Source organism: Leopardus geoffroyi, chromosome A3, assembly GCF_018350155.1.
Source record: "Leopardus geoffroyi isolate Oge1 chromosome A3, O.geoffroyi_Oge1_pat1.0, whole genome shotgun sequence".
Lineage (NCBI taxonomy): Eukaryota > Metazoa > Chordata > Mammalia > Carnivora > Felidae > Leopardus > Leopardus geoffroyi.
Window position 1 is genome coordinate 323,614 of NC_059336.1, and position 25,565 is coordinate 349,178.

Below are 25,565 nucleotides of genomic sequence, written 5' to 3' on the forward strand. Positions count from 1 at the left end.
TCCAGTGGTCAGTAACCCCATAGAGCCCATGGCCTCAAACTGCTCCCCCAGCACTGTTAGTAGCCAGGCGGTCCCCTGACTGTGGCCACAGGCAGAGGTGGTCACAGGGCCGGTTGGAAGAGATCCAGATCCTGCTTTGCAGGCCCCCCAATCTCCCAGGGGCCAGGAGTTCAGGCTCCCAGAGGACGGTGGTCTCCATTGCTGCACCTTCCCAGGGCCAACACCTACAGGCATCTGGTCGCTTCGATCCGCGTACATTGGGATCGGAGCAGTTCCCAGCGTCCCGATAGTGCCTCAGTTTACCCCACTGCCTGAAAAAACGCCTCTTGCCCTACGGGCCGCATAACGGGCCACTTTGCACTGGAGCCCCAGCGGATGGAGGCGACGGACCCAGGAGCCGGGAGAGGGGGCCGGGCCGATGGGCCCCCTCCCCCCCAACCCGTTCCTCCCCGTCGCGGAGCGGCTGCAGGAATACCGCGAGAGTTCGCCCCCTCCCCCCTACAGTAAAACTGTCAAAGGTGGGAGGGGCGGGAGCGCGCATGTGCGCAGCGCGGCGCGCAGCCTGCGCCGCCCGGACCCCGCGCCCCGCGCCCCGCGCCCCGGCCCCGGCCCCCCGCCTCGGCCGCCGTCCCGCAGGGCGCCGCAGGTAAGCACCCGGCCGCGCCCTGGGCCGGACCCCGGGGCAGCCCTCGCTCGGCCGCGTCCCCGACCCTGACCCCGCACGCAGGTCGTCGGGGGGGGAACCGGGCCCGGAGCCCCCGCCCGCCGCCCCCCGCCGCGCCCCGACCCCCCCCCCCCGCCCCGCCCCGCGCCGCGCCGCGCCCCGCGCCCCGCGCCGGCGCCGCGCTCCTGTCTCCTCCTTCTCCAGAAAAAGTCGCCATTTTGGTTCACTGCCTTCGCCCCCCCTCCCCCCCTGCACCCGCGATCGGCCCTTTCGGGGCCAGGCCGGGACCCCGCACCCCGGCTGCAGGTGACAGGTGTGTGGCGAGGCCAGTCTCCAGGTGTACGTTTCCTGGCCGGGTTCATCCGCGCGCCCGGCCTGTGCCGAGGTCCCCCCGCCAGCGTTGCTTGTGGCGCCCCCTCCCCCCTGCGAGGGTCCCACCTTTGCCACCCTGCTGGGTCCTCTGACAGGGTGGAATCTCTTTTCCTCCTGTTGTTCTAGTCACAGGTCGTGGATGGAAGGAGGGTGTCTGCCCCCTAGGCCAGCCCTGGCCCCAGGCCCCCCAACTCTGAGTTCTCCGCCCAAGCCGGAGAGATTGCAAAGTGGGTTCTTGGTAGGCACCAACATCCCAGGCTGGTGGAATCATCACGGCGTTGGGATGACTGATGCTGGCATGTCTCCTTTGGAAGTTCTGGTGTGAAGACTTCAGAGAAGTTTGTTTAGGCCCGTGTAGACCAGAGCCTCCCCCTGGGCCCAGGATATGGGCACCCCCTTGGTAATGAGCAGTGATTGTCCTTACCAGAGACCTCAGTCTCTGGACCCCCTCTAGGCCCTGCAGTCCCTCCCCGCTTCCTCTGATGTAAGTTCGGTAGGAACTGCCAGAGGAGGGGCTGCCTGCCCACACAACACCCCCCCCCCCCTTCCTGTGGCCTTAGGTGTCCCTGTAGGAGGATCCTGTAGGGCTGAGCTCAAGAGTCCCTCCCCAGAGCTCTCAGGGTCTGGAGTCCCCCAGCAGAACAGGCCCAGGATGTCCAGCCTCAGGCAGCGGGGTAATCCCTGTGGCCGATGGCCTGGCAGTTTCTGGAGTGGCACTGGTGGACCTGTAGGTGGGGGACAGATAGGCTTTTGAGGGTGGAGGTGGAGAGGAGGTCAGCCAGGTAGAGGGTGGCTGAGGGATTCCTGCTGGAGACAAGGCTGAGAAGAAAGTCAGGTAGAATGGTTCAGCTGGCATGGGGACTAGAAACAGGTGCTCCTGGGATCCTCAGTGCTTGATCTGCCCCCCGCCCCCCCCCCAGGGGAATTTATTCAGTTGAGTAGGCTAGGGGCCTGCAGTGCCCATCTTGGCCATCTTCCATCTGTGTCCTGGAGAGAAGGGTCCAGGGGTGCACGTCCAGGTAGGGTGGCATTGCCTTCGGTCTGAGTGGGGCTGTGCAGTAAGGTGTCCCAAGGTGCTGGGCCAGAGCAGCTTGTGAGCTAGCAGCCATATTAGTGTCATAATTGGCCCCTGGGAGGGATGCTGTTGGTCTCTTTCTTCCTGAACGCTCCACCTCTTCAGGGGCTGCCCGCAGCTCAGCACCAGGTATGATTCATGGCACGTTTTAGGACTGTGTGTCTGGGGACAAAGGAAGTCGATGAGAGCTGATGAGGGTTTCAGGACAGTTAGGTGCTTCCGAGATGATTGTGTCTCCTGGACAATCTGGGGGGACCTCAGCTGGGCAGCCCCTCCCCTAAACCAGAAGCCTCCGTCACCTACCATACATACACAGGTGGGCAGGCTCTCCTCCCCTGAGCCGGAGAGGGGCCTGTGTGGGGGCAGGGTTGAAGAGTGGTCCGTTCAAGTCCTGAGTCGGGCCTGGTGAGCCTCACAGGTTTGTCCACTTGCTCTGCAGAAATGACCGATCCCTTCTGTGTTGGAGGAGGCCGCCGGCTCCCAGGATCCACCAAGAGTGGACCTGGGAAGGATGGAGGCCGGAACGAAGTCCGACTTCCTGTGCTGCATGACCCACCAAAATTGGGTAAGAGGGATCAGGCCAAGGTCAGCTCCAGGTGACCACAGGCGGCTGCTACTGGTTGTGGGACTCCTTTTCAGCTCCCAGCTCCCCCAGTGGTCTAGTTCCTGGGTGCTCAGCTGGGCCGCCTGGGCCCCTGGATTCTTGTCCCAGTCTCCCACTCCCCATGCTTCGCTGTGGGGGGAGTGGGGCTTCCTCCAGGCCTGAGCAGCCCCCTGGGTGGCAGGTGAGGCTGTGGGGAATGCAGCTTCCAAGCCTTGGCATATCATGCGTTGCAGGGATGCCGGTGGTCCGGGGCGGGCAGACAGTGCCCAGCCAGGGCCCGCTCTGCTTTGACCCGGGAAGTCCAGCCAGTGACAGGACGGAAGGGAAGAAAAAGGGGCGTCCAAAAGCCGAGAACCAGGCCCTCCGAGACATTCCTGTGAGCTCCCTGAAGGCGGGGGTGGGACTCATGCTGGGGTCTGCTTGTCAAGGCCACCACCCTGCCTTTGCTTGCTTTTCACACACCAGCCCCAAGCCCTCAGCTTGCGTCAGAGGTCGCTCCGTGCTTTCTGGCTTCATGGTGCGGCCTGGGACCCAGCGGGTCCCATTTGCGGGGTTCCTAGAACAGGTCAGGTACACCATCGCTGCTTGGGGTGGCCTGAATCTTGCTGTACTTCTGAGGTTGAAGGGCTCCTGGAGCCTGTCTGCCCTGCAGGCCTGGGGAGGAGACGGAGGCTGGGCATGGGTTGGGTTGGCAGAGACTTGGCTGGCCGAGGGGTCAGCAGCCTCACCTTTTCCATGTCCAGCTCTCCCTGATGAACCAGTGGAAAGATGAATTCAAGGCGCACTCAAGGGTGAAGTGTCCAAACTCAGGGTGCTGGCTGGAGTTCCCCAGCATCTACGGGCTCAAGTACCATTACCAGCGGTGCCAAGGGGTAAGGGGCTGTGGGGCAGGGAAATAGAGGCCTGGGGCCCGCCCTGCCCCACCTGTCTGCTCAGGGTGTGTCTGGGCAGAGGCCTGGGCTGCCATCCCATGCCTGCCCTCTCCACCCAGGGTGCCATCTCAGAAAGGCTGACCTTTCCCTGCCCCTTCTGTGAGGCTGCGTTCACTTCCAAGACCCAGCTGGAGAAGCACCGGATTTGGAACCACATGGACCGACCCCTGCCTGCCCCTAAGCCTGGGCCGGTCAGCCGGCCGGTCACTATCAGCCGGCCCGTTGGGGTCAGCAAGCCCATTGGAGTGAGCAAACCTGTCACTGTTGGCAAACCCGTGGGTGTCAGCAAACCCATCGGCATCAGCAAGCCAGTGACGGTCAGCAGGCCTGTGCCGGTCACCAAGCCAGTGACAGTCAGCAGACCTGTGCCGGTCACCAAGGCTATCACGGTCAGCAGGCCTGTGCCGGTCACCAAACCCATACCGGTCACCAAGTCCGTGCCGGTCACCAAACCCGTGCCGGTCACCAAGGCAGTGAGTCTCAACAAGCCAGTGCCAGTCACCAAGTCCGTGCCGGTGACCAAACCAGTGACCATCAACAAACCGGTGCCGATGACAAAACTTGTGACAGTTACGAAACCCATGCCAGTCACGAAGCCGGTGACGGTCAGCAGGCCCATTGTGGTCAGTAAGCCAGTGACGGTCAGCAGGCCCATTGCCATCAGCAGACACACACCACCTTGCAAAATGGTGCTGCTGACCAAGTCCGAGAACAAAACTCCTCGAGCCACAGGGAGGAGCAGTGGTAAGAAAAGGTACGGGGGCTCCTTCCAGGTTGGAGGTGGTAACAGGGTCAGAAGTGGGCCCTCCTGCCCCTCACCTGCCTGCTCCCTGCAGGGCTGCGGACAGCCTGGATGCATGCCCCATCCTGCCAAAGCAGGCGAGGCCGGAGAATGGGGAGTATGGCCCATCCACCACGGGCCACACCTCGGCCTTCCAGCTGAGCACAGACCCCGGCAGCAGCCCCCTTTCTCTGGGCAGCAGGCCCTTGGGGAGCAAGGAGGCACCGAGGGCCACAGGCCCTGTGTCCCCACCTGAGGAGGGAGCGGAGCGCACAAAGCACAGTAAGACGAGAGGGGGGAGGCAGTGGCTGGGGTGGGGGTAGCGGTCTGTTGGCCCAGGCCTCCCGACGGTTATTTGACCAGAAACCTTGGGCCCTGTTTTCTCTCCCCCGAGTCAGGAAGGAAACAGAAGACACCCAAGAAGTTTACAGGGGAGCAGCCGTCCATCTCAGGGACCTTCGGACTCAAAGGTGAGGCCCTAGCCAGTACAGCATCTGGGGCTCGACACATGCACAAGTGTGCCTGCACCCTTGGCTCACACCTGCCCCATCCTGTATGTGCACACAGGCCTGGCCAAGGCAGAGGACAAATCCCGCATGCACCGTGCCAAGAAGCAGGAGGGGCCGGGCCCCGAGGATGTGCGCAAGAAGGTGCTGGCTCCTGCTAGCACGGTCAGCAAGGACGTGCCGGCCCCCACGGCCCACCCAGCTCCAGGTGGGGGGGCTGCCATGTGCAGGGCCCAGGACAGATCTCAACTCTGGGGCGGATCCTGGACCACAGGGACTGGGGGCTGAGTGTGGACCGTGGGTCCTGTGCTTGGCATCCAGGGCGTCCGGGAGCCCCCACCAGCCCCTGAGGCCCTGGCCCTGCCCTACAGGTGGCCCTGAGGAGCAGTGGCAGCGGGCCATCCATGAACGGGGGGAGGCTGTCTGCCCCACCTGCAACGTGGTCACCCGAAAGACCCTCGTGGGGCTTAAGAAGCACATGGAGGTGTGTCAGAAGGTAAGGCTGCCCGGGGTCCCAGGCGGGGAAGCGCCCAGACTCAGCTTCTCACGACAGGGGCATGTCTGCAGCTGCAGGATGCTCTCAAGTGCCAGCACTGCCGGAAACAGTTCAAGTCCAAGGCCGGCCTCAACTACCACACCATGGCGGAGCACAGCGCCAAGGTATGCCCTGACCCACCAGCCGCTAGCCTCCTAGTCCATCTCACCCCACCCCACCCTGCCTGCCCTGCCCACTGACCTCTCGTCCCCACGTGGCAGCAGAACTTAGTGGTTCCCATGCCTGACTTTGGACACCTGTGGCCCTGACCCCTGGGCCGGGGCAGGGGCCCTGTGGTGGTGGGGATGTTAAGGCTGGGCCTGCCCCCCAGCCCTCTGACGCCGAGGCCTCGGAGGGGAGTGAGCAGGAGGAGCGGGAGCGGCTGCGCAAGGTGCTGAAGCAGATGGGGAGGCTGCGCTGCCCCCAGGAGGTCAGTGGGATTGGGGGGGGGGGGCGGGGGCGCACTGCGCGGGGCGCTGGGCGTGGGATGGGACACAGCCCCTTGCTGGCCACTTACCCGACTCTGGCCCCAGGGCTGCGGGGCCGCCTTCTCCAGCCTCATGGGCTACCAGTACCACCAGCGACGCTGCGGAAAGCCTCCCTGTGAAGTGGACAGCCCCTCCTTTCCCTGCACCCACTGTGGAAAGACCTACCGCTCCAAGGCCGGACACGATTACCACATGCGCTCGGAGCACACAGCCCCAGTGAGCAGCCTGTGGCCTGGGTCCTCTCGCCCCCGGGGCACCAAGCATGTGTGTCGCGTGCCATCTGCTGTGTGTGCTCCCCCTTCCCTTTCTGGGGGCTACGTGCATGGGGCCTAGCGAGCCTGGGACCCCCGAGCGCCCGTGTTCGCTGCCTGGGGCACGTACCTCTGTCTCTCTGTACCCCGTGCCACTTGGTCCCTGTTGCTCACCCTGTCTTCCTGCTCTGCAGCCGCCTGAGGAGCCTGAGGACAAGCCCCCCGAAGCTGAGGACCTCTTGGGTGTGGAGCGGACCCCCAGCGGCCGCATCCGCCGCACGTCAGCCCAGGTTGCCGTGTTCCACCTGCAAGAGATTGCAGAGGACGAACTGGCTCGAGACTGGACCAAGCGGCGGGTGAAGGATGACTTAGTACCTGAGACTGCCCGGGTGAGCTGCCGCTGGGCCCCCGGCTCCCGTCCCCGAACAGGGTGTGACCTAGCTTGGGGTCCCCTGCAGCGGCCCCGCCCTTGCGACTTGGCCCATTTGCTGGCCTTCCAGGTTCACATCTGCCATCTGTGGGGGGCACAGTCAGGTCCTTGGAGCAGGTGGGGTCGGCTCTGGCCTGGCATTCGGTAGCCTCCCATTAACACAGGCCCCCTGGGCTCACCCTGGCGCTCACCTGCTTTTACAGCTCAACTATACTCGGCCAGGCCTCCCCACACTTAACCCCCAGTTGTTGGAGGCGTGGAAGAATGAAGTCAAGGAGAAAGGCCACGTCAACTGCCCCAATGACGTGAGTTGGGGCAGGCTGGTGGGTGGGTGTGGGGACCCTGGGGCTGAGGAGTAAAGAGCCCAGGTGTGGCCCTGGGTAGGAGGTCTCCAAGTGATCAGCCAACCTGTGATCCCTGCAGGGTCCTTAGATGGAGCCCCATAATCTCAGTAGAGGTCTAGCCTGCCCATATCCCAGGACCCCTGGGGTCAAGCCCCCCACTTACCCCAGAGGCCCCATAATCCCTCAGCCAGGGGTACGCGTGTGTCTGTGTGGGGACATCTGCTGGGAGGCCCTCCCCCACCGTTGTCTCCTGTCCCCAGTGCTGTGAAGCCATCTACTCCAGTGTGTCCGGCCTTAAGGCCCATCTCGCCAGCTGCAGCAAGGTCAGTCCCCTGGCCCTTTCCCGTGGTGGGGTAGGTGCTCTGCACTCCCAGCCAACCCTTAGGGGCTCCGGCATGTTGGGTGTGTGACCCCACCCCGGTGGGGCAGGGACCGGCCAGTGCCCGATGGCCAGCCCAGCCCAGGACACTTGAGCATTCTCCAACCCTGTCCATGAGTCCATTGGCCCAAGCTGTTCTGCCCACAGGGGCTTCTCGTCTGTGTGGGTGTAAGCGGGCACAGTGGACCTGGGCTTGGGGTGAGGGGCCTTAGGCCCAGGCCGCAGCCCTTCCCCGAGGCGCGTTCCTCTTCCCATCCTTTCCTTATCCCTTACCTCCCCTGCAGCGGGGGCAGCTCAGAGGTCCTGCCACACAGAAGCCTCGATGGGTCCCTAAGCTCACCCATCGAGCACCCAACAAGATGAGCTGTAGTTGCTGCCCCGACCCTATAGCCACACAGGTGCGGGAAGAGGGCCGGGGTTGCCTGCTTAGATCTGGTGCTCCTGGTGTTCCAAGGGGTGGCGTGGGGTCCAATATCTGGGGGCTGGCCTGCCTGATGCCTTGCAGGGAGACCACCTGGTGGGAAAATACTGCTGTCTGCTGTGTCCAAAGGAGTTCAGCTCTGAGAGTGGCGTCAAGTATCACATCCTCAAGACCCATGCAGAGGTGGGATGGGCTGAGACACCTGCTGAGCCTGCAGCAGATGGGCTGGCCCCAGGCAGGGGATCGGGCCAGGGCGGGAATGGTGGGGTAATAGCTTGTGTGGCCTCCTTTGAGCAAGCAGCCAAGGTTGAGAAATCTGGTGGTTTCAAAAAAAAAAAAAAAAAAAAAAAAGAAAAGGAAAGAAATCTGGTGGGGTTGTTTCAAAGTGGCTTCTGGCTTCCCTGGAGGACGGGAGGAGCTTGGGCACCACTCCCCCGCACCCCGAGCAGGAGGCGCCGTAGCGCAGCGGCCTGCCTGGCCCCAGTGCCTAGCATCCTCCTGCCTCGGGGTCTACATTGCGGTGTTTTTCTTTCCAGAACTGGTTCCGTACTTCGGCTGACCCACTTCCCAAACACAGGAGCCAGGACTCACTGGCACCCAAGAAGGAAGAGAAGAAGAGTCTGGCAGGTGGGAAGAAGCGAGGCCGAAAGCCCAAGGAGCGGACCCCTGAGGAGCCCGCACCCAAGATGCCCCCACGTCGAGACGACTGGCCCCCAGGAGGCAGAGACAAAGGGGCCCGGGGCTCCACTGGCCGGAAGGTGGGAGCCAGCAAAGCTCCTGAGAAGTGAGCAGAGTGGCTGGCAGGTGGGTGGGGCCTGGTCCCCACACTGAACACCAAGCCCACTCTGTTCAGGGTGGGGGTAGCCAGCTCCAGGACCTCCTGCCCTCCAGTTCTCCACCCCCCACCCCTGCCTATTCATCTGTCCAGCGGAGGCAGCCAGTCCCTCTCTCCTTCCTGACGGCCCTTCCCGTGTGCAGGCTGCACAGGGCACACCTGGGCTGGTTCTCTGGGGGGAGGCCCGTGGCAGCAACGGAAGTGCAATAGCTTGGAGGGACGTTTATGGGCCTGGTGGAGTCTGGGGCCCTGGATGGGCAGGAAGAGGGTCTGTGGCTTAGGCCTCAGCGCCACGGGGTAGAGCAAGGCAGGCAGATGGCCTTCACCGTGCGAGCTCCCGGCCCCGTCTGCTTTCTCAGGCCCAAGGCTTGGGGGTCCTCGGTGACCCATGGTTCTGGGCTGGTGAGGGCACCTGAGCAGCCTCACCTTTCTACCCAACACTGGACCCCAGCACCCCCAGCTACCTCCCAGGACAGACCCTGAGTCTGACTGCTACCATGCTGACCAGACAGCCGCCCTACCGTGGCCTCCCTCGTCCTTCCACGTTTGGCTCCTCTGCTTCTGTTCTCTACCTCTCCAGGCCCACCCTCCCCTGCCTGTGTGACCCCTGCTGTGCTCGGGCCCCTGCCCCACTGGCCCCTGTCCGTCACAGTGGGTGGAGGTGGCCCTGTTCGTGGGCTCTCCTGCCATCCTGTCTTCATGGGTGCTCCCTGCCTGGGGCAGGGGGAGGGTTCTGCTCTCACCTGCAGGGCTGCCGGAGCATGGGGGGCGGGGGGGGCGGTGAAGGGGTCACATGGAGCATAGCTTTGCCTCCAATCTGCAGCTTTGCTAAGACCACTGCTCTAGGTTGGGGCAGCCCAGTGGGTCAGGGAAGGGCCAGTCTGGTCTGGGGCCCACAGGCATGTGGGGCATGGAATTGGGGCCCAGCTCTGAGGAGTAATCCCTGTGGGAATCAGCCTTCTGTCTGCTGGTCTGGGTTGGCCTGTGGCTAAGCTCCCATGGGAGTCTCCTTCCACCCCCACCCCCCCTTTTTTTTTATCTGCCCTTTTGTTTCTGGTTGTGTGGTCTTTCGAGATGAGAGCTGAAGGCCAGGAGGGGGCTTGGCCAAGGTCACGTTGTGTTGGTGGCAGCTCTGTGCTGGCCCTTTTGGGGCTCAGAGCGTGGCTAGGTCTGCAGGTTGACCAGGGTTCAGGCCGGAGTCCAGGGCACCCACAGGAGGTGGCCAAACCGCCTCTGGCCTCCTCCCTGGGCCCCCACTTTCCAGCTTCGGCAGTGTAGGGAGGAGGAAGGTACTCAGAGCCACTGGGTTTGGACAGAGGTTATTTCCCACTGGGGGGTAGAGGGTGGGCTGAGGGCTCGGCCTCGCCGATCCTGGACGATGTGAATTTTGATATTTGCCCGTGTGCGTGTATCTCCTGGGTGTAGTGGATGCCAGTCTTGTTGCTGTGACAAGTAACAACCTTTTTTTTATTCTGTTTTTTATACAAAAACAACAATCCGACATTTTGGTGCTAAGGGTTTCCTGGTGCCGACGGTGGATCTAGGGGCTGAGGGGGTGTCTCTCCCCTGCTCAGGGAGGCGGTGCTGACCGGGCACCTCTCTGCCCCTCAGCTCCCGTCCTCATCTAGTCACAGGAGAGGAGGGGCCCTAAGCCAGGCTTGGCTCTCCTGGCCCTGCAGTAGGGAGACAGATTCCGGGGGGGTTTGGGGGCTGGTCATGCTGCCCGTCTCCAGTTTCCTTCCTTTGGCCAAAAGGCTCTTGGGCAACCCCGGGCTGTGTGCTAGGGACACACACACCTTGATTTGATCGAAGACTGGAGGCATGGACGGATGGATGTGATCCAGTGTCAAACACGAAGGGAGGGCAGCGTGGGCAGAAAGACTTTTCTGTGTTCCTGGGTGTCACTCTGGTAATACAGCTGGTGGAGGCAGAGGTGGGGTCAGGCAGCCACTGTGGGGGGGGGGGGGGGGGCGGGCAGCCTTGGGCAGGGAGGGGATGCAGGTGCTGGCAGGAGCCCCAGGTGCATTTGTCTTTGTCACCAATGGCTGGAGGAGGTTGGACCTCAACACCTCTGCTGGGGACGGCCGCCCGCCCCAGCCTCTCAGGTACTTGGCCCTTGGGGAACGGGGGGCTGGTTTTTTTGCTGGGGGGTGAGTTTCCAGGTCACCCCCTGAAGTCCACAGTTGGTCCCTGGTTTGGGAACCCTGCCTAGACGTGTGGGAAGAGGTGGGGTCCTGGATAACTTGATGTTTAGCACTTTAACCCCCTTCTTTGTCTTTAAAGTGGGTGTGGGGGGCTGCTGCCAAAAGTGACTATTGGGTCGGACCCCTCTCTCCCTTCTTCCCTTCCTGCTTCCCATGTTCTGGTGAGTGGCAGTGTCGAGCTGGTGGGCAGAGCCCTCCTCCAAAGTGGGCAGAGCCCTGGGCGGCTCAGCGGGATCCGCCCACCTCCCACTCTGGTGGGAATCCAGCCAGGTAACCGCCTGGCCTTGATTGACACCTTCAGTGAGAGGGACTGGAGTGGCAGACCCCCAGGGCATGGTGGGCGTGAACCCTGCCCAAGACCCAAGCCCAGGGCACAATGCCAGGTCCCTTTCTGAAGATCTACCTCTGGCCCAGCCCACCCACCCTTGCCCTGAGAACAGGAACGGCCCGACTGAAGGGGCTGACACTTCACACAAAAATAGGATGCACTGTATTTGCTTGTGCAAAGGCAGTTGAGGGTGTATCCTGGTGTGAGGTGATCAGTGGCCCTCCCAGCGGTAGCCCCCTCCTGTCCCTCTGGTTCAGAAGGGAGAGAATGGGTGCACCCTGACCCACGGGGGGCAGGGCTGTCCCGGTGTGTCCAGTTCGATGGGCCCCAGGTGGCTTACCCTGGAGGCCTGGGGTTCGCGGGCGGGGACGGGGGCGGGGGGGGGGGGGGGGCGCCGGCCAGTACCTCTGGCCTGGCAGCCACACATCCTGTGCTTTGGGTTTCTTGGTTTGGGTTTTTTAATGCCGGTTCTCCGTACATAAGTGCATTTCGGAAGAGAGGTTCCAGCTATCACTTGTAACCGTATATATACATATATATTCTATCTACAAAGTGTTTATTTGCAAGATGTTTTGACGGTGAGCTCGGGCCCTGCCCGCCTTGTGACCATCTGTCCCCGGTCCTCGTCCCCCGCCTCCCGGCCCCATGTGGCGCGGGGGTGGGCCATCAACTGTATGTATTAAATATGACTGTATCAAATAAATGTTTATTGATTTTTTTCCAGGGGCTTTGTGCTGCTGAGTTTGTGGTAAAGCTCGGGGTGGGATCTTTTCCCGCAGACGACGCCCGTCCGCCCGCTCGCAGCGGGTGAGGCCGGACTACGAGTCCCGGCACGCACAGCCGCACGGCCTTGTGGGACTTGTAGTCCGCACGGCGCGCCAGCGAGTGTGCGGCGCAAAGCCCCGAACTACGACTCCCGGCGGCCAGCCCCGGAGACGCGGCCCGCGGAGAGGCCGCAGAGTTCCATGGCGGCGCCCCCAGCCTCTGCTGACGCGCCCCGCTTGCCTCCGCCGCCCGCTGCGGCGGGAGACGGGCCCGACCGGCCGGCGGAGAGAAGCGAGGCCTCGTGCGAGGACCGGTAGGCGCGCTCCGCCGAGCACGGGCTGGGGGCCGCGCACGCCCTCTCGCGTCCGCCGTGTGAGCCGGAGCCCGCGGTGCGGTGGGGCGTCGGCCTGCGGGCAGGGCGACCTCGACGGGCTGGGTCTGGACACGCGGGGGGCCCCCGGCCGCGGTGGGAGGTTCCTCCGGGCCTGGCGGGGCCGGCGGCGCTGAGCCCGGAGGTGAGACCGTGTCCGCCCCGCCGCTCCTCGATGGCCGGCGGCACCGGGTTCATGGGCAGGGCCTGCCGGGCGCCCAGTCCGAGGTTCTGCGGATAAAGCGGATTCTGCACGTAGCTGGCGTGGACTTTGTTGTCTGTCCCGAGGGGACGGGGAGGGCCCCTGGGCTGGAGCATCTGAGGTGGTCAGTGTGTTCTGGAATCCGCCGGGACTCAGGCTCTGCTCCACCTAAGAGGCCAGGGTTCGTGAGTCTGGGGTAGATCGTGCCTGCTGCCTTCCGCCTGCCCCACCTGTTGTGCCGTGCCGCCAGGCTCTGGGGAGGCTTTGCAAGAGTTGAAGTTGGAAGGGTAGAGCGGGGGCAGGGCCATTTTGTCACCCTGACTGGGGAGATGGAAGAGGCCAAGAGGAAATGGGCTCCTACCGAGCTCCTGGGGCCAGGCCCACCAGGGGGCGGTGGCTGAGCCGCGATCCGGAGCAGCCCCCTGCACTTCCGGGTCTAAACTGTCGCTTCAGGAAGGCTCAGCGAGGGCCGCAGGTTGTGGGGGTCCAAGGAAACCACGGTTCCAGCCCGGGCATCGCATCTCGGGACTTGGGTGATCTCTCCAAGGCAGACATGCTGTGTGCCTGGATTCCTCCAGAATGGTCTGGGTGCCAGGGCAACCTCTTTCTTGGAGGGAGGAGAGGGGCGGGGGGGGGGGGGGGGGGGAGGGGGGAGGGGTAAGGAATGAGGGGAGGCTGCCCTGCGATGACAGCTCTCCTTCAGGAGCCGCCAGGTCGCAGGAGGCTGCCCAGGCCCTGAGGAGCATTGTGTGTCCTTCCCATCCCACACCTTCCCAGCAAAAAGTGACTATATGCCTGGCACAGGGTGAGTCTTGTAGGACTTGAGTCTGTGACACCTGCTTGTTCCAAAGAATCTTTGAGGTAGCCCAAGATCAGAGAGGATAAAGCTAGGTAGGCCCTTGAGAAAAGCACTCCCTGAGGACACAGATAGGTGGCAGCTGCAGTCAGGGCCCCATCCTGCGTGCAGAATCGTGTAGTGGGCTTGGGTGCCCCCCCATGATGTCCAGGGAAGCATAGGTCGTAGGAAGAGAGCCAGGACCTGCGAGCCGTAAGTGGAGACTCCAGCACGCTTTCTCCAGAGGCCCATGGGGTCTGCCCTGGAACTGCCTCTGGACTTCACGGTTGTCCCTTGATGCTGGCTGGTGTCCTGAGGGCTGTTCCTCTGTGCTGCCCCCACAGTCCCTGCACACCCCCCAAGGGCCCCGGAGCTGGGTCTGGTTGGCATTTTAGGTGTATGTGCCAGTGCCCCTGAGCTAAGGCTCTCCCTGACCACCCTTCCAGCTTCTTCCACATCATTGCGGACGCATTGGTATGGTTTGTCCACTTTGCCCTTGGGTTTTGTCTGCTTGCCCCTCTAGAGGGTTAGCTCCATGAGGACAGGGACTCCAACTCCCTTAGCACTGGACATGCTGATGGGTAAATGAGAATGGTGGTGATAACAGTGAACCCCTGGGGCTGTCTCCTGGTGCGGTCCTGGTGGAGGTGGGTTTGCAGCGATGGGAATGGAGGGAGGCTGGCTGGACCCGCCCAGAGCAGCAGGAACAAGGGACTTCTGCAGGGAGGTTTCCAGGGTAATGGGGTAGGGGCTGTGCAAGTCTCTGGAGCCTGTTTTTGGCTCCTTTAAGGCTGCAGCCCCCAGTGTTCTACCTGCCCTGAGAATACTCCCCTGACACCTCTGTCTCTGAGCAGTCTGGGGTCCACTGGGGCCTGGCTCCTCCCTCCTCCATCCAGCCTCATTTGACTCATCCAGCAAACTTCCTAAACCTGGACAGAGTGTCAGGCACCAGTGAAGGCCCTGGTGCTGCATGCCCCAACTCTGCAGCCCTGTCCAGGACAGCTCCAGCCTCCCAAGTGTGGGCCAGCCCCTGCCTGCTTGTCCAGGCCAGGGAGCAGGAGGGGGAAGCTCTTGTGGGCAAAGTTGGACAGTTCAGTTCTGCCTCCAAGTGCCTCTGGACAGGGAGGCAGACACACCCTTGTTACCTGGGCGGCCAGGAGCGGCCCCTCTTCAGGTGTGTGAGCCCCATCTGGAATCATCTCTTCCCTGAGCCTCCGTGTTGTTAGAAGCCAGGAGGAAAGATGGAAAGGAGGCTGAGGACCTAGGGATGCAGACCGCTTCACACACTGCAGTAAAGATCTTTTGGCTGACCCACCCTTGCTGAGGCTGGGGCTGAACCCATTCTTTCTCCTGCTGCCAGGCTAGAGAATGACTGTTTCCCCTGGCTGAACACGCAGCACTGGGTGGCCTTGGGGGATGAACTGGAGCCTTACCCCTGGGGCGGGTGGGGCAGGTGGATAGAGTTTCAGGTTTGTTTATGCCTCTAGAAGGCACCTTGGGGCCAAGAGTGTGACGCTCAGCGCAGCATTGACGTTCAGCAAGACTTGGCCAGGAGAGACCTCAGATTTCCCTGTTCTGTAGGGGTGTAGGAGGGGATTGGTTTTACAGTCCCAAGCAGGCCTGGGGTCTGGAGTTTTTTCCGTGGTGTTCTAGGAGGGGTGCACTGTGGTCCTCAGCAAGCACTGGGCCAGCAGTGCACCAGCCGGTGCACAGGCCAGGGCAGGCCTGAGGTCTGCCAGGGCCACAGGACACTGTTCTTTTCAGCAGGGTCAGTGCTATTAATATCAGGAAAGTGCACAGCCCCCAGCCGGGTGATCCTCTTAATGCCCGTGGCCTCAGCCTCTGAGGCCGGCAGTGAGTGCTGTTCCTTCCACACGGGAGGCTCTTCGGACCCAACCCCAGCTCCTCACCTGCAGCACTTCTGCCCACACATGGAGGGACAGTTCAGGTGTCTCCTGAGCTGTCCGAGGGGGCCACTGTGGGTCTAAGTGGCCCTGTGGAGATGCTCCTGCACACACCTGGGATCACCCTGCTGTCCACTGTCCCCTGTGTCCCAGCCATGAGCAGCCCCCCAGCTTACCCTGGCATCAGGATCTCGGGATGCTGGGCCCTCGGAGCAGAAGGCAGGTGAGTGGCAGGGCTGTTGTCCCCCGCGGCTGTAGTGAGGCAACTGCCTTTGCAGTGTCTTGGCCGCTGGCAGCCCCATGTAGCGTGTGTCCGATCGACGTGGGGAAACAGGCCGGGTAGGTGCTCGTGAGGGGCCAGGCAGGCCTGGCCGCCAGCAGGGTCTGGTCTTGCTTGGGGCCGTCTGTTACAGGTGAGTCTCTGTTGTGGCTCATAATCCTTTGGTTTGAGATTAGCTTTTGTCACTGTAGCCAGAAGCACCCCGACCATCTGTTGACTGAGAAATGAGATCTTTTGTGCGACGTTCCCATTTCCAAGGTCGTGTCGCTGAGAAAATGGGGTGCGGCTTGCTCTGAGGTCACAGCGCGGCTTTGTCCCTGATTCCCAGAGAGAGACGGGGCTTTGGAGAAGGCGGCGCAGCTGGAGTTGGCTGCAGACCCAGCCTGATGCCTTTTCGGCCCATCACACGCCCTAGATGGGGCGGCGCCCTAGACGGGGCGGGTTTCTGGCAAGCTCTCTCTGCCCTACTTTCAGCTCTTCCTGGCGCACGGGTACTCTTCCCTGGATTGGTCCCAGGCCGTTGGCAGCATGAGCCTCAGAAGTTGTCAGTGGTGGCGGCCGTCATTACCTCAGTAGTACAATGACCACTCACAAATAGGGACTCTGAGTTTCCTGCTGGAGAGGCCAGGCCACTGCGCTGGGGTGAGAAGCAGGGGACGGGAGCGATGCCAGCCCCAGGCCTACACTGCCCCGAGGCGGTCCTGCGTGGGCATGCTCAGCACGAGCGCACAAGAGCGCGTTCTTTGACATGGGGAGGACTTCCCCCATTGCGAGTCAGGTTTTCCACATTGGAGTGTGCTCGCAGAAGGCACGGGGCTGGACTTTGTTCTCTGCCCACCGTCACCCCCAGGGCCACCGCAGGGCTGGCTCCACTCTCCCGAATGGGCCATCTGTCATCTCCAGAGCGAGCGGCGGGCCGCCTGCTTGGGAGGGCAACGCATTGGTGAGCCGTGGGGGCTGTGTGCTCGGTGTGGTTAGACGAATACGTCCGGGGTTAGATCGCACAGCACTGCCCTCTGCCCAGGTCCTGGAGATACTGCTGCTTGGTGCATGCTCTCCCCACCCCCGCACCGTGTCCCTCTCTGGTTTGACTGAATGGGCGTGTGGGCGGCACTGCTGGGGTGGCTCCATGCTGGGCAGAAGCCCCCACATGCTTGCTGTTGGGTGACAGTGCCTGGGGCTGTCCTCGCTCCAGATTGCTGTCTCCAGAGCCACAGAGGTGACACTGAACACACAGACAGGCTAATCACCTCCAGCGCTGGCTCCCTGTGCTGTCCTGGCAAGGAGCAGCGGCAGTCCTGTGCGGTCTGTCTGTCCCCCAGGACGCGGCCACGTGTCTCCTGTCATGTGGTGGGTGGTTTCTTGCTGCTGAAGTTGTCCTCTCAACACACCAGCAGGCTCCCGAGCGCTACCTGTCACGCCTTTGGCTTCAGCTAACTCCTCCCACCCCCAACACATGTGCACCCCACCTTCCCGGCTCTTGCAGGCTGTTCCAGAGGCAGGAAGGCACTGTCACGGGCCTGGGTGAGCTGGCAGCACCCTTGCCGGGGCACGGGTCTGCGGCCCGGTTGCAGGCACCCCGCGGCCCGGCACTGCTGGTTGTAGGGGTGGCAGCAGACTTCACAGCCTGTAGCCCTCTCTGTGCGCCCCGTTTTGGTCACGCACCCTCAAATGAAGGTGTGTGCAGGCGGGCGGTTTTATGTAAATATATAAATGAGTTCGTGTCTCATGGCACTGGACTTTCTCACCCAGCCATACTTCCAGGACGCCTTCCCTGTCTCTGTTCATCCCCGGCTCTCCTGCTAGTACTGTGAGCAGCACTCATCGCCAGGGTCCTGGACCAGGGGTGGACGGGCAGTGCTGCAGAAAGCGTTCCGCAGGGACCGACTTGCCCAGCACGTCCACACGGTTCCCTGCCCTGTCTTCCCACCGGCCGGGGGCTCTGCTCGGATAGTCAGTACTTGTGCTGGGCCATGACCTGCCTTGAAGCCTCGGGAGCAGGTCAGCAAGGTGATGCTTTGGCCAGCCCAGTCTCTCTCTCATGCGGTGGCCAGAAATGCCTTCTCCCTGGGCTTGTCCTGGCCTTGCGGCCACCTTTACACCAGGCTTTTGTGTCCAAGCCTCTCAGCACAGACTCTGAGCAGGCATCAGGCAGACACTGCCTCCCAGCGGGGCCACTCCGCCAAATTGAATGTCCCCGGAGCTGCCGCTCTTGGGATTTGAGGCCTTGGGCCAGCAGCCACACCGTGCCCCTTCTGAAATGACAGAGACATCAGCATGTCCCTTCGGCACTAGGGGTACAGCATGGGCAGGCCAGAACACGGATGCCGTCCGTGCCTTCCCTGGATTGAGTTTTCCAGCTCATAGCCCCTGGGGGCTGCTGCCTTCTGCCCGGAGTTTGCAGCGTGCTGGAGGGCGAGGAGCAAGGGCTTCCCTGTAGGCCTCCCAGCGCAGGGCCTCCCCCCTGCACCCATCCACTCCGCCGCCCTGCCCAGCTCTCCCGTCAGCAGCTTCTGTCTCCGGAGCCCCTCTCCCTGTGTACCCTACGGGGTGGCAGGGATCAGATCATATAAAACAAGAGGACTGCCCAGAGAGTGTCCTGGGAGGAAACATAGCCCTCCACGGGGTCTTGACTGCCATCGGTGTGCCCCTCTCATCTCCTGAAAGGACAGGGGCCCTATGGAGCCAGCTGGTGCCCAGCCTACGAGGAAAGAGGAGCCAGGCCCAAGATGGCAGTCCTCGTTGCCCTGTGTTTGTTTGCTGTCCCTCTGAACTTGTGTGGGCAGTGGCGGTCCGAGGCCCGGAGCCCTGTGGATGGGCTGCGGGTGGTTTTTTGCGTACGCCCCGATTGAGTCTGCCCCCCCCCCCCCCCGCGCCGTGCCCGTGTGCCTGCACGGGGGCTGCGCCCCACGGCGGCCACGCCAGGCCCGACACAGGACGGCAGAGGCGAGCGTGTACTCCTTCTCTGCAGCAGCAATGCGGAGTCCTTGGACAGGCTCCTCCCAGCTGTGGGCACCAGGCGCTCGCCCCGGAAGCGCACCACCAGCCAGTGCAAGTCTGAGCCGCCCCTGCTGCGCACCAGCAAGCGCACCATCTACACAGCCGGGCGGCCGCCCTGGTACAACGAGCATGGCACGCAGTCCAAGGAGGCCTTCGCCATCGGTGAGCAAGGCCCGCGGCGGGAGGGGCAGGTCAGGCAGGACCTGTCATCGAGCACCTGAGCAGCAGCTCCACTGATGTCAGCAGCCTCGTGCCCCTCGGTTGCGTCAGGGAACCCATCTGGGAGGATGGCTGGGCGGCCCTTGCTCAGGGTCACTCTGCCCCTTCCCGCAGGCCTGGGAGGTGGCAGCGCCTCCGGGAAGACAACTGTGGCCAGGATGATCATCGAGGCCCTGGACGTGCCCTGGGTGGTCTTGCTGTCCATGGACTCCTTCTACAAGGTGAGGAGCACTCCCGCACATGCAGGCCATGTCCTCAGAGGGGCCTGGAGCCCCCGCCCCGGCCCCGGCCCCGGCCCCGGGCATGGCAGGGAGGGGTACACAGAGCCCCTGTCTCCTCCCCCTACAGGTGCTCACCACGCAGCAGCAGGAGCAGGCTGCCCGCAACAACTTCAACTTTGACCATCCAGACGCCTTTGACTTTGACCTCATTGTGTCCACCCTCAAGAAGCTGAAGCAGGGCAAGAGTGTCAAGGTTCCCGTGTACGACTTCACCACCCACAGCCGGAAGAAAGACTGGGTAGGCCCGCTGGGCTCGGCCTGTGCCTATCCTCCTGGGAGCACGGTGGGCACAGAGGGTGAACCACTGCACGATTCCTTTGCAGAAAACGCTCTATGGTGCAAACGTCATCATCTTCGAGGGCATCATGGCCTTTGCTGACAAGACCCTGCTGGAGGTGAGAGCAGGGCTCGAGGCTGACGGCCGGGGACGCCCACCCCGGCTCAGCTCCCTGCCCCCGCTGCGGTTCTAACCTCAAACCTGCCTCCTCGAAGCAGGCCAAGCCACTGGCTCTGACGGGTGCATGGCCACCTGTCCCATCCTTGTGGTGCAGTCACTGCGTGTTGGGTGAGGAATGGCTACTCTGTGGGGAGCCAGTCAGGACGTTGGGTCAAGCAGACCCGCCACTCCCACAGAGAGACTGGAAATGCCCTTGGTGGGGGAGGCAGCCTGAGGAGGGGCTCCCTTCCAGGTGGGGGTGCCAGCCCTGGGCCAGGGCCTCTACTGCGTTTTCTTTCTCTTCTGACCCTTACTCACCCTCTCCGTGTCTGTGTTTCCTTTGCTGTTCTTTGGGGCTCATGCAGGCACTGAGGTCAGAGTGACCTTGGGGTGGTGGGTGTGGGTTTGCGTGTGTGCACGTGCGTGCTCTTGCCTGGGATGGAGGCGGGCCCTTGTGTCTGTGCCGTCTGCGTGGTGCACCCCTGACCCCTGGGAGGCGTGCACAGCCGCATCCATCCCGCCAGGCCATGCTGTGCGGGGCTCCCTCTCCTGCCCCTGCTGAGGCCCGTCGGGGGAGGCCTGTGCTCACAGCTAGCTGTGCCAGATCTGCTCCTGGTTCCTTGTAGTTCTGAGGCCAGCGAGTTTGGGCTGAGGCTCAGGGAACTCCGCTGCCCACCGTACAGCAGTGCCCAGCCCCGCATCCGCCCGTTCTAGGCCAGACCTGAACTCACCAAGCCCAAGAACCATGGTGGGGGATGTGGTGGGGAGGGAACAAGTCCCCAGTCCCCCGGTATGTGTGAGGGCACGTAGACAGCGGATGAACCGCGGGAGTGGTGCCGGCTCCACCTGCCTCAGGAACCTGTACCCGTCCAGTGGCCTTTGGCTGAAGCCCTTGGTGGACAGCGCCCCCGCGCAACGTGTACATGCCCCCACGGTCACGCACACTGCCGGCCAGAGGTACCAGCCAGACCCTCAAGGTGCCCCAAGGTCGGCGCACAGCCCAGAGGTCTTTGCAGGAACTGGTCCCGATGTCACCCACACCGGCCCTGCCGGTGGCACGCCCCGCTCAGCAGCCGGCTCTCCCCATCCAGCTCCTGGACATGAAGATCTTTGTGGACACAGACTCTGACATCCGCCTCGTGCGACGGCTGCGCCGGGACATCAGCGAGCGAGGCCGAGACATCGAGGGCGTCATCAAGCAGTACAACAAGTTCGTCAAACCTGCCTTCGACCAGTACATCCAGCCCACCATGCGTGTGGCAGACATCGTGGTGCCCTGGGGTGAGCCTGCAGACCCACCTGCCCTGGGGATGTGGGCAGAGGAGGCCCTGGCTGCCCGTGTCACCCTCCTGACCTGTCCCGTCCCGTCCCAGGGAGCGGGAACACAGTGGCCATCGACTTGATCGTGCAGCACATGCACAGCCAGCTGGAGGAGGTGAGCCAGCTGGGCCAGGTTCCCAGCTACCTGCAGCCCGCCCAGCCCCACTCCCTGCCTCCCTGCAGCCACCATCCACAGCCACCTGCTCTGCAGCCCCCGTGTATTTACCGTCCCCTGCCACATTCTGGCCCTCCAGTGTCCCGGGCCTGCTCGGTCAGCCTGGCTGCCCACCAGCCCCCGGCCCTCTGTGCTGGCCGGAGGCAGCTGGGTTCCCTGAGGAAACGTGGAGTGTACAGGTGCCTTCTGGTGTTTCCGGCCTGAGCTGGGCCTTGAGTGGAAGGGTGCACTCCTGTTCTTCCCAAAGCTTCCAGGGACCGTTGGGTGTCAGTGCTGGGTGTCCCAGGAGGGGTGCCCCAACCTGAAGTTACATGCGCTGGGCTGGCTAAGGGCACTGCCCACCGCTCTGGGCAGGCTCTGTAATGGGGTGCTGGAAGCCTGAGGAATGAGGAACAGAGCCCCAGGAGTCCTGGCTCTTACTGCCCAGTCCAGAGGGTGCCCAGGTCACAGGCCGTAACAGCTGGTTCCCTCCCATGGTTGGCAGCTGCCTCGGACGATCCCTTGGTGGGGCTGTGGCAGGTCCGTTCCTGGGTGGGGGTGGCCCAGCTGGCCAGGGTGCACGGTGGCGAGGGGCTGTGCTGTCCGGTGACTGCGAGGTGAGCGGCGCTACCATCACTGACGTGCCACCCCATTCCCTTGTGTCTCCCTGTGTTGCTGCCGCAGCGTGAGCTCAGTGTCAGGTAAGACTTCCTACACCTGTCTGCACAGACGGAGGCATTTCCAACATCCACAGGCAGCTCAGAATTTGGGTTGTCACCTGGGCAGGCGGGAGGGCCCTCTCCTGTCATGCCCACCCTTGGGCAGCCCTGCCCCAGGCACGGAAGGGACAGTGTGGTGGCCCCCACACTGCTTTTGCCTGTCCTTGTTGGCAGATGAGGAAACTAAGGCACAGAGATGTTAAGGAACTTGCTCAAGGTCACACAGAGCCCTGACTCTGCCCTGGTCAGACCTCTCTGGAGGCCTCTCCCTAGCATGGGGCTGGTTGCATGGGGTCTGACGCCAGAGGGCACAGCTGTGCTGAGCCAGCCCTGTTGGGTGCCCCCCAGGTCAGTGGCTACAGGCCTGCCCCTCAGAAGCTAGAGGGAGGGCCTGGGTTTATACCTCCTTTGCCTGATCTGAGAGTCCGGTCTGGATTCCCACAGATGGTGGTGTAGCCTCAGCCCCCTGGCCCCCTGCCCATCTGGCCCTGGAGAGAGAGAGAGCCAGGAGCCCTGAATGCACCAGGGCCCCAAGGGAGCAGAGGAAGCACCTACCCACACAGTGCTCAGCATGAATGAATGAATGAATGAATGAATGAATGACCTGCCTTTAGCCCAGGCTTTCTGTGGGATCAGGAAGCACCAGGAGAGCCCCCGGTTCACAACTGGGAGCCCCAGCTGCTGTGTTGGGAATGCCTCCAGGGCCAGTCACTGGCCCCTCCAGCGTCCTGCCCTCGCTTGAATCACTGCTTGGCTCTCCTCCAGACCAGGGCACCTGCAGGGATTGTCCTGTCAGGCCCTCTGGAAGCCTCTGTTGTGAGAAAACAGTTCTGGGGTTTCAGACTTGAGAAAACACCCAAATGCTGCTGCCGGCTAGTTCCCCTTCTCTGGCCAGCCACGGAAGTGGTGGCTGGTGGCCGCTCGCCTCTGTCAGCCCCAGGAAGTGTTGCTGGTGGGCGGTCGGCGGCGGGGACAGGCAGGCAGGCAGGCCTCGGGGCGGGGGCCGTGCCTCGGAGAGCAAAGCCTCCAGGGGTCCCCCAGTCGCCCGCCACCTGCCTCTCTCTCTCTCTCAGGCCAGCTAGCCGGAGGCTGCAGGGGCTGCCCGCGCTCCCTTGCTAAATGCTCTTTTTCTCTTTGTTCTTTTCCTCTTTGTAAACCCTTGGGTTTCCTGCCCTGTTCCCTCCCCGAACGTACTCTTCACCTGGCGAGCAGAGGAAGCTGCGCTGGGATATGTGAGGACAGAGTGCGCTCTGGTTGTGCTGCTGCGGTGCTGTGCGCTGCTGGGGGAGGGGGGCTGCTGTCCCCGCCCCTGCTCCGCCCTCCCCCAGCTCTGCCCCGCCCCCTCTGCTCTGCTCCGCTCCGCCCTCCCCCAGCTCTGCTCTCTGCTCCGCTCTCCCCAAGCTCTGCCCTCTGCCCCGCCCCCTCTGCTCTGCTCCGCCTTCCCCCAGCTCTGCCCTCCCCCAGCTCTGCCCCGCCCCCTGCCCTCTGCCCCGCCCTCCCCCAGCTCTGTCCTCTGCCCCGCCCCCTCCGCTCCGTCCTGCCCCGCCCCCTCTGTTCCCCCCCCTCCCCCCCTCCTCTCCCCGCTCCAGGCCTGGTGCAGCAGGGGTGGCCCTGAGCTAGATTTGCTCCTGTCTTTTGAGAGGGTGGTGCATCACCTGGAGGGAAGGGTCAGGGTGAAGTTTGGCCCTGAAGCTCAGTTGCCCAGAGAGACATGTTCTGGGGTTGGGGACCAGTCGCCCTTCCTGGGGGCTGAGACTCCTTCTCCCTCCCACTGCCTGGTCCCCTTTCGCTTTCTCCCGAGCAAGGCCCGGAGGGGATTGGGGCTGGGAGGGGAGGCTGACACCGTAGCCCCTCGCTTTCCCACCTGAAGGTCAGCTGCTCTGCCTTCGCCTGGCGGGCGTATCTCGGGGGTGGGGCCCTCCCTCCAGGTCGGCCACAGGGAGGCGGCGGCCCCCACTCTGCACGCCCCACTGGCCCCCTCACATCTGCCCCACACACGGTGTCGGAGCGGGAGGATGGGGCGCCAGGAGGAGACACCCCTTCTTGAGTCCCCCAATCGGCTTGTGTTTCCAGGGCCGCACTGGCCTCGGCGCACCAGTGCCACCCTCTGCCTCAGACGCTGAGTGTCCTCGAGAGCACGCCGCAGGTGCGAGGCATGCACACCATCATCAGGTGAGAGCCCTTCTGTAGGACGAGGTGGCCCCTGGCGGCCCACCCCTTTGCTTAACGCCACCGGCCCACAGGGACAAGGAGACCAGCCGTGACGAATTCATCTTCTACTCCAAGCGGTTGATGCGGCTGCTCATTGAGCATGCGCTCTCCTTCCTGCCCTTCCAGGTGCGGGGCGGGGGGGGGGGGGGGCGGGGGAGCGGGATGTGGGCGGCCCCTCGTGCTCACGAGCGCGCCCCCACCCCCTCTGTGCGCAGGACTGCGTCGTGCAGACCCCGCAGGGGCAGGACTACGCGGGAAAGTGCTATGCGGGGAAGCAGGTACCGGCGGGGCCGGCCGCAGCCGGGGGGGGGGCCGAGACTGGGGCAGCCGGGGAGGCGAGGCGGTAGGTCCGGCCAGCTCAACGCCCCCCACCCCCGGGCCCCCAGATCACTGGCGTGTCCATCCTGCGGGCCGGTGAGACGATGGAGCCCGCGCTGCGGGCCGTGTGCAAAGACGTGCGCATAGGCACTATCCTCATCCAGACCAACCAGCTCACCGGGGAGCCCGAGGTGCGGGGCTGGAAGGAGCCTGGAGGGCAGGGGCCAAGGGGCGCAGGGAGCCAGGAGGGCACGGGGGGGGGGGGGGGATGGGAGAGGGGGGGAGGCGGTGGTAATCCGGGGCGGGGGGAGTCCGGAGGGCCCGGAGGGCAGCCCTGGCTTTGTGCCGGCTCTGACTCCGGCTCCGACTCCGGCTCCTCGCAGCTCCACTACCTGCGGCTGCCCAAGGACATTAGTGACGACCATGTCATCCTGATGGACTGCACCGTGTCCACGGGCGCTGCAGCCATGATGGCCGTGCGGGTGCTCTTGGTGAGTGGGTTGAAGGGGGCTGCTGGCCGCAGGGCTGGCCTGGAATTCACTGGCCCCGTACCGTGCAGGACCACGACGTGCCGGAGGACAAGATCTTCTTGCTGTCGCTGCTCATGGCGGAGATGGGTGTTCACTCGGTTGCGTATGCTTTCCCGCAAGTGAGGATCCTCACCACAGCCGTGGACAAGCGCGTCAATGACCTCTTCCGCATCATCCCTGGCATCGGTGAGGCCGCGCAGGGCCCGTCAGCGGTGCTCGGGGGGGGGGGGGGGGGGGGGGTCTGGCGGCCCGAATCGCCGCCACGAGGGCCTGCTTCCTTCCCCAGGGAACTTCGGTGACCGCTACTTCGGGACCGACGCTGTTCCTGACGGCAGTGATGAGGAAGAGTGGCCTCCACGAGCGAGCCTGAGCGAGCCTGAGCGAGCCTGAGCCGTCCTGCCCTCGCCCCCACCCAGCCTCTTCCCGCCTCGCGTGGCCTTGCTTACGGAGATGTCGTAACTTATTTCAGTTTAAAAAGAGGCGTTACCGCTGTAACTCACTCTGTACGTTTTATAAAATAAAGTTCAGGGAAACGAAGCCGTGACTGATGGGTGAGGGGCACCTGAGTGCTGCCCTGCCTGGGACCGAGGTGCGGAGCCACCACGGAGAGGAAGAGTCCAGGGGCCTGGCCTCCTCCACAGCACAACAGGCACCCCCGGTCTCGCGCTCGGCTTTCCCGGCGATCCGGGCTCAGTGCCGGATTTAGGAGGGCACAGCTCCTGGCTCTGCTAGACGGGCCCCTGGGTGGCCGCGGGGACCTGGGGCCCTGGGTCTCGAGAGACAGCCTCTGCAGCCGCCTCCCACCCCCACCGTGTGTTTGTAGTATCGGGGAGCGGGGCGGAAATCAGCGTGTGGGTGGCGGTAGGAGGGAG

General features: G+C 63.5%; 2 protein-coding genes across 9 annotated transcripts; both read left to right on the forward strand.

Moving 5' to 3' along the window:
- Positions 1–503: 503 nt before the first annotated feature.
- Positions 504–11,872, forward strand: ZNF512B (zinc finger protein 512B). The gene is made up of 17 exons (XM_045443862.1): positions 504–646; positions 2,551–2,676; positions 2,949–3,091; positions 3,459–3,587; positions 3,707–4,401; positions 4,484–4,710; positions 4,827–4,898; positions 4,996–5,142; positions 5,306–5,430; positions 5,502–5,594; positions 5,801–5,899; positions 6,003–6,173; positions 6,403–6,597; positions 6,842–6,943; positions 7,243–7,305; positions 7,867–7,965; positions 8,319–11,872. The coding sequence occupies exons 2-17, from the start codon at positions 2,553–2,555 to the stop codon at positions 8,568–8,570; spliced, it is 2,736 nt and encodes a 911-aa protein (XP_045299818.1). The 5' UTR covers positions 504–646; positions 2,551–2,552; the 3' UTR covers positions 8,571–11,872.
- Positions 11,873–12,001: 129 nt separating this feature from the next.
- On the forward strand, positions 12,002–25,226 carry UCKL1 (uridine-cytidine kinase 1 like 1). 8 transcript variants are annotated; one of them, XM_045443866.1, is made up of 16 exons: positions 12,038–12,227; positions 13,190–13,291; positions 18,480–18,667; positions 18,839–18,945; positions 19,073–19,243; positions 19,329–19,400; positions 20,533–20,722; positions 20,815–20,876; positions 22,847–22,866; positions 23,708–23,806; positions 23,878–23,971; positions 24,061–24,123; positions 24,232–24,354; positions 24,547–24,654; positions 24,723–24,879; positions 24,980–25,226. In XM_045443866.1, the coding sequence occupies exons 1-16, from the start codon at positions 12,115–12,117 to the stop codon at positions 25,081–25,083; spliced, it is 1,773 nt and encodes a 590-aa protein (XP_045299822.1). In that variant the 5' UTR covers positions 12,038–12,114; the 3' UTR covers positions 25,084–25,226. The 8 variants fall into 8 exon arrangements, with proteins under 8 accessions (XP_045299826.1, XP_045299822.1, XP_045299825.1 ...); XM_045443871.1 differs by lacking the exon at positions 12,038–12,227 and adding an exon at positions 12,324–12,667; XM_045443865.1 differs by lacking the exons at positions 12,038–12,227; positions 22,847–22,866 and adding exons at positions 12,674–13,068; positions 21,600–21,616.
- Positions 25,227–25,565: the final 339 nt, after the last annotated feature.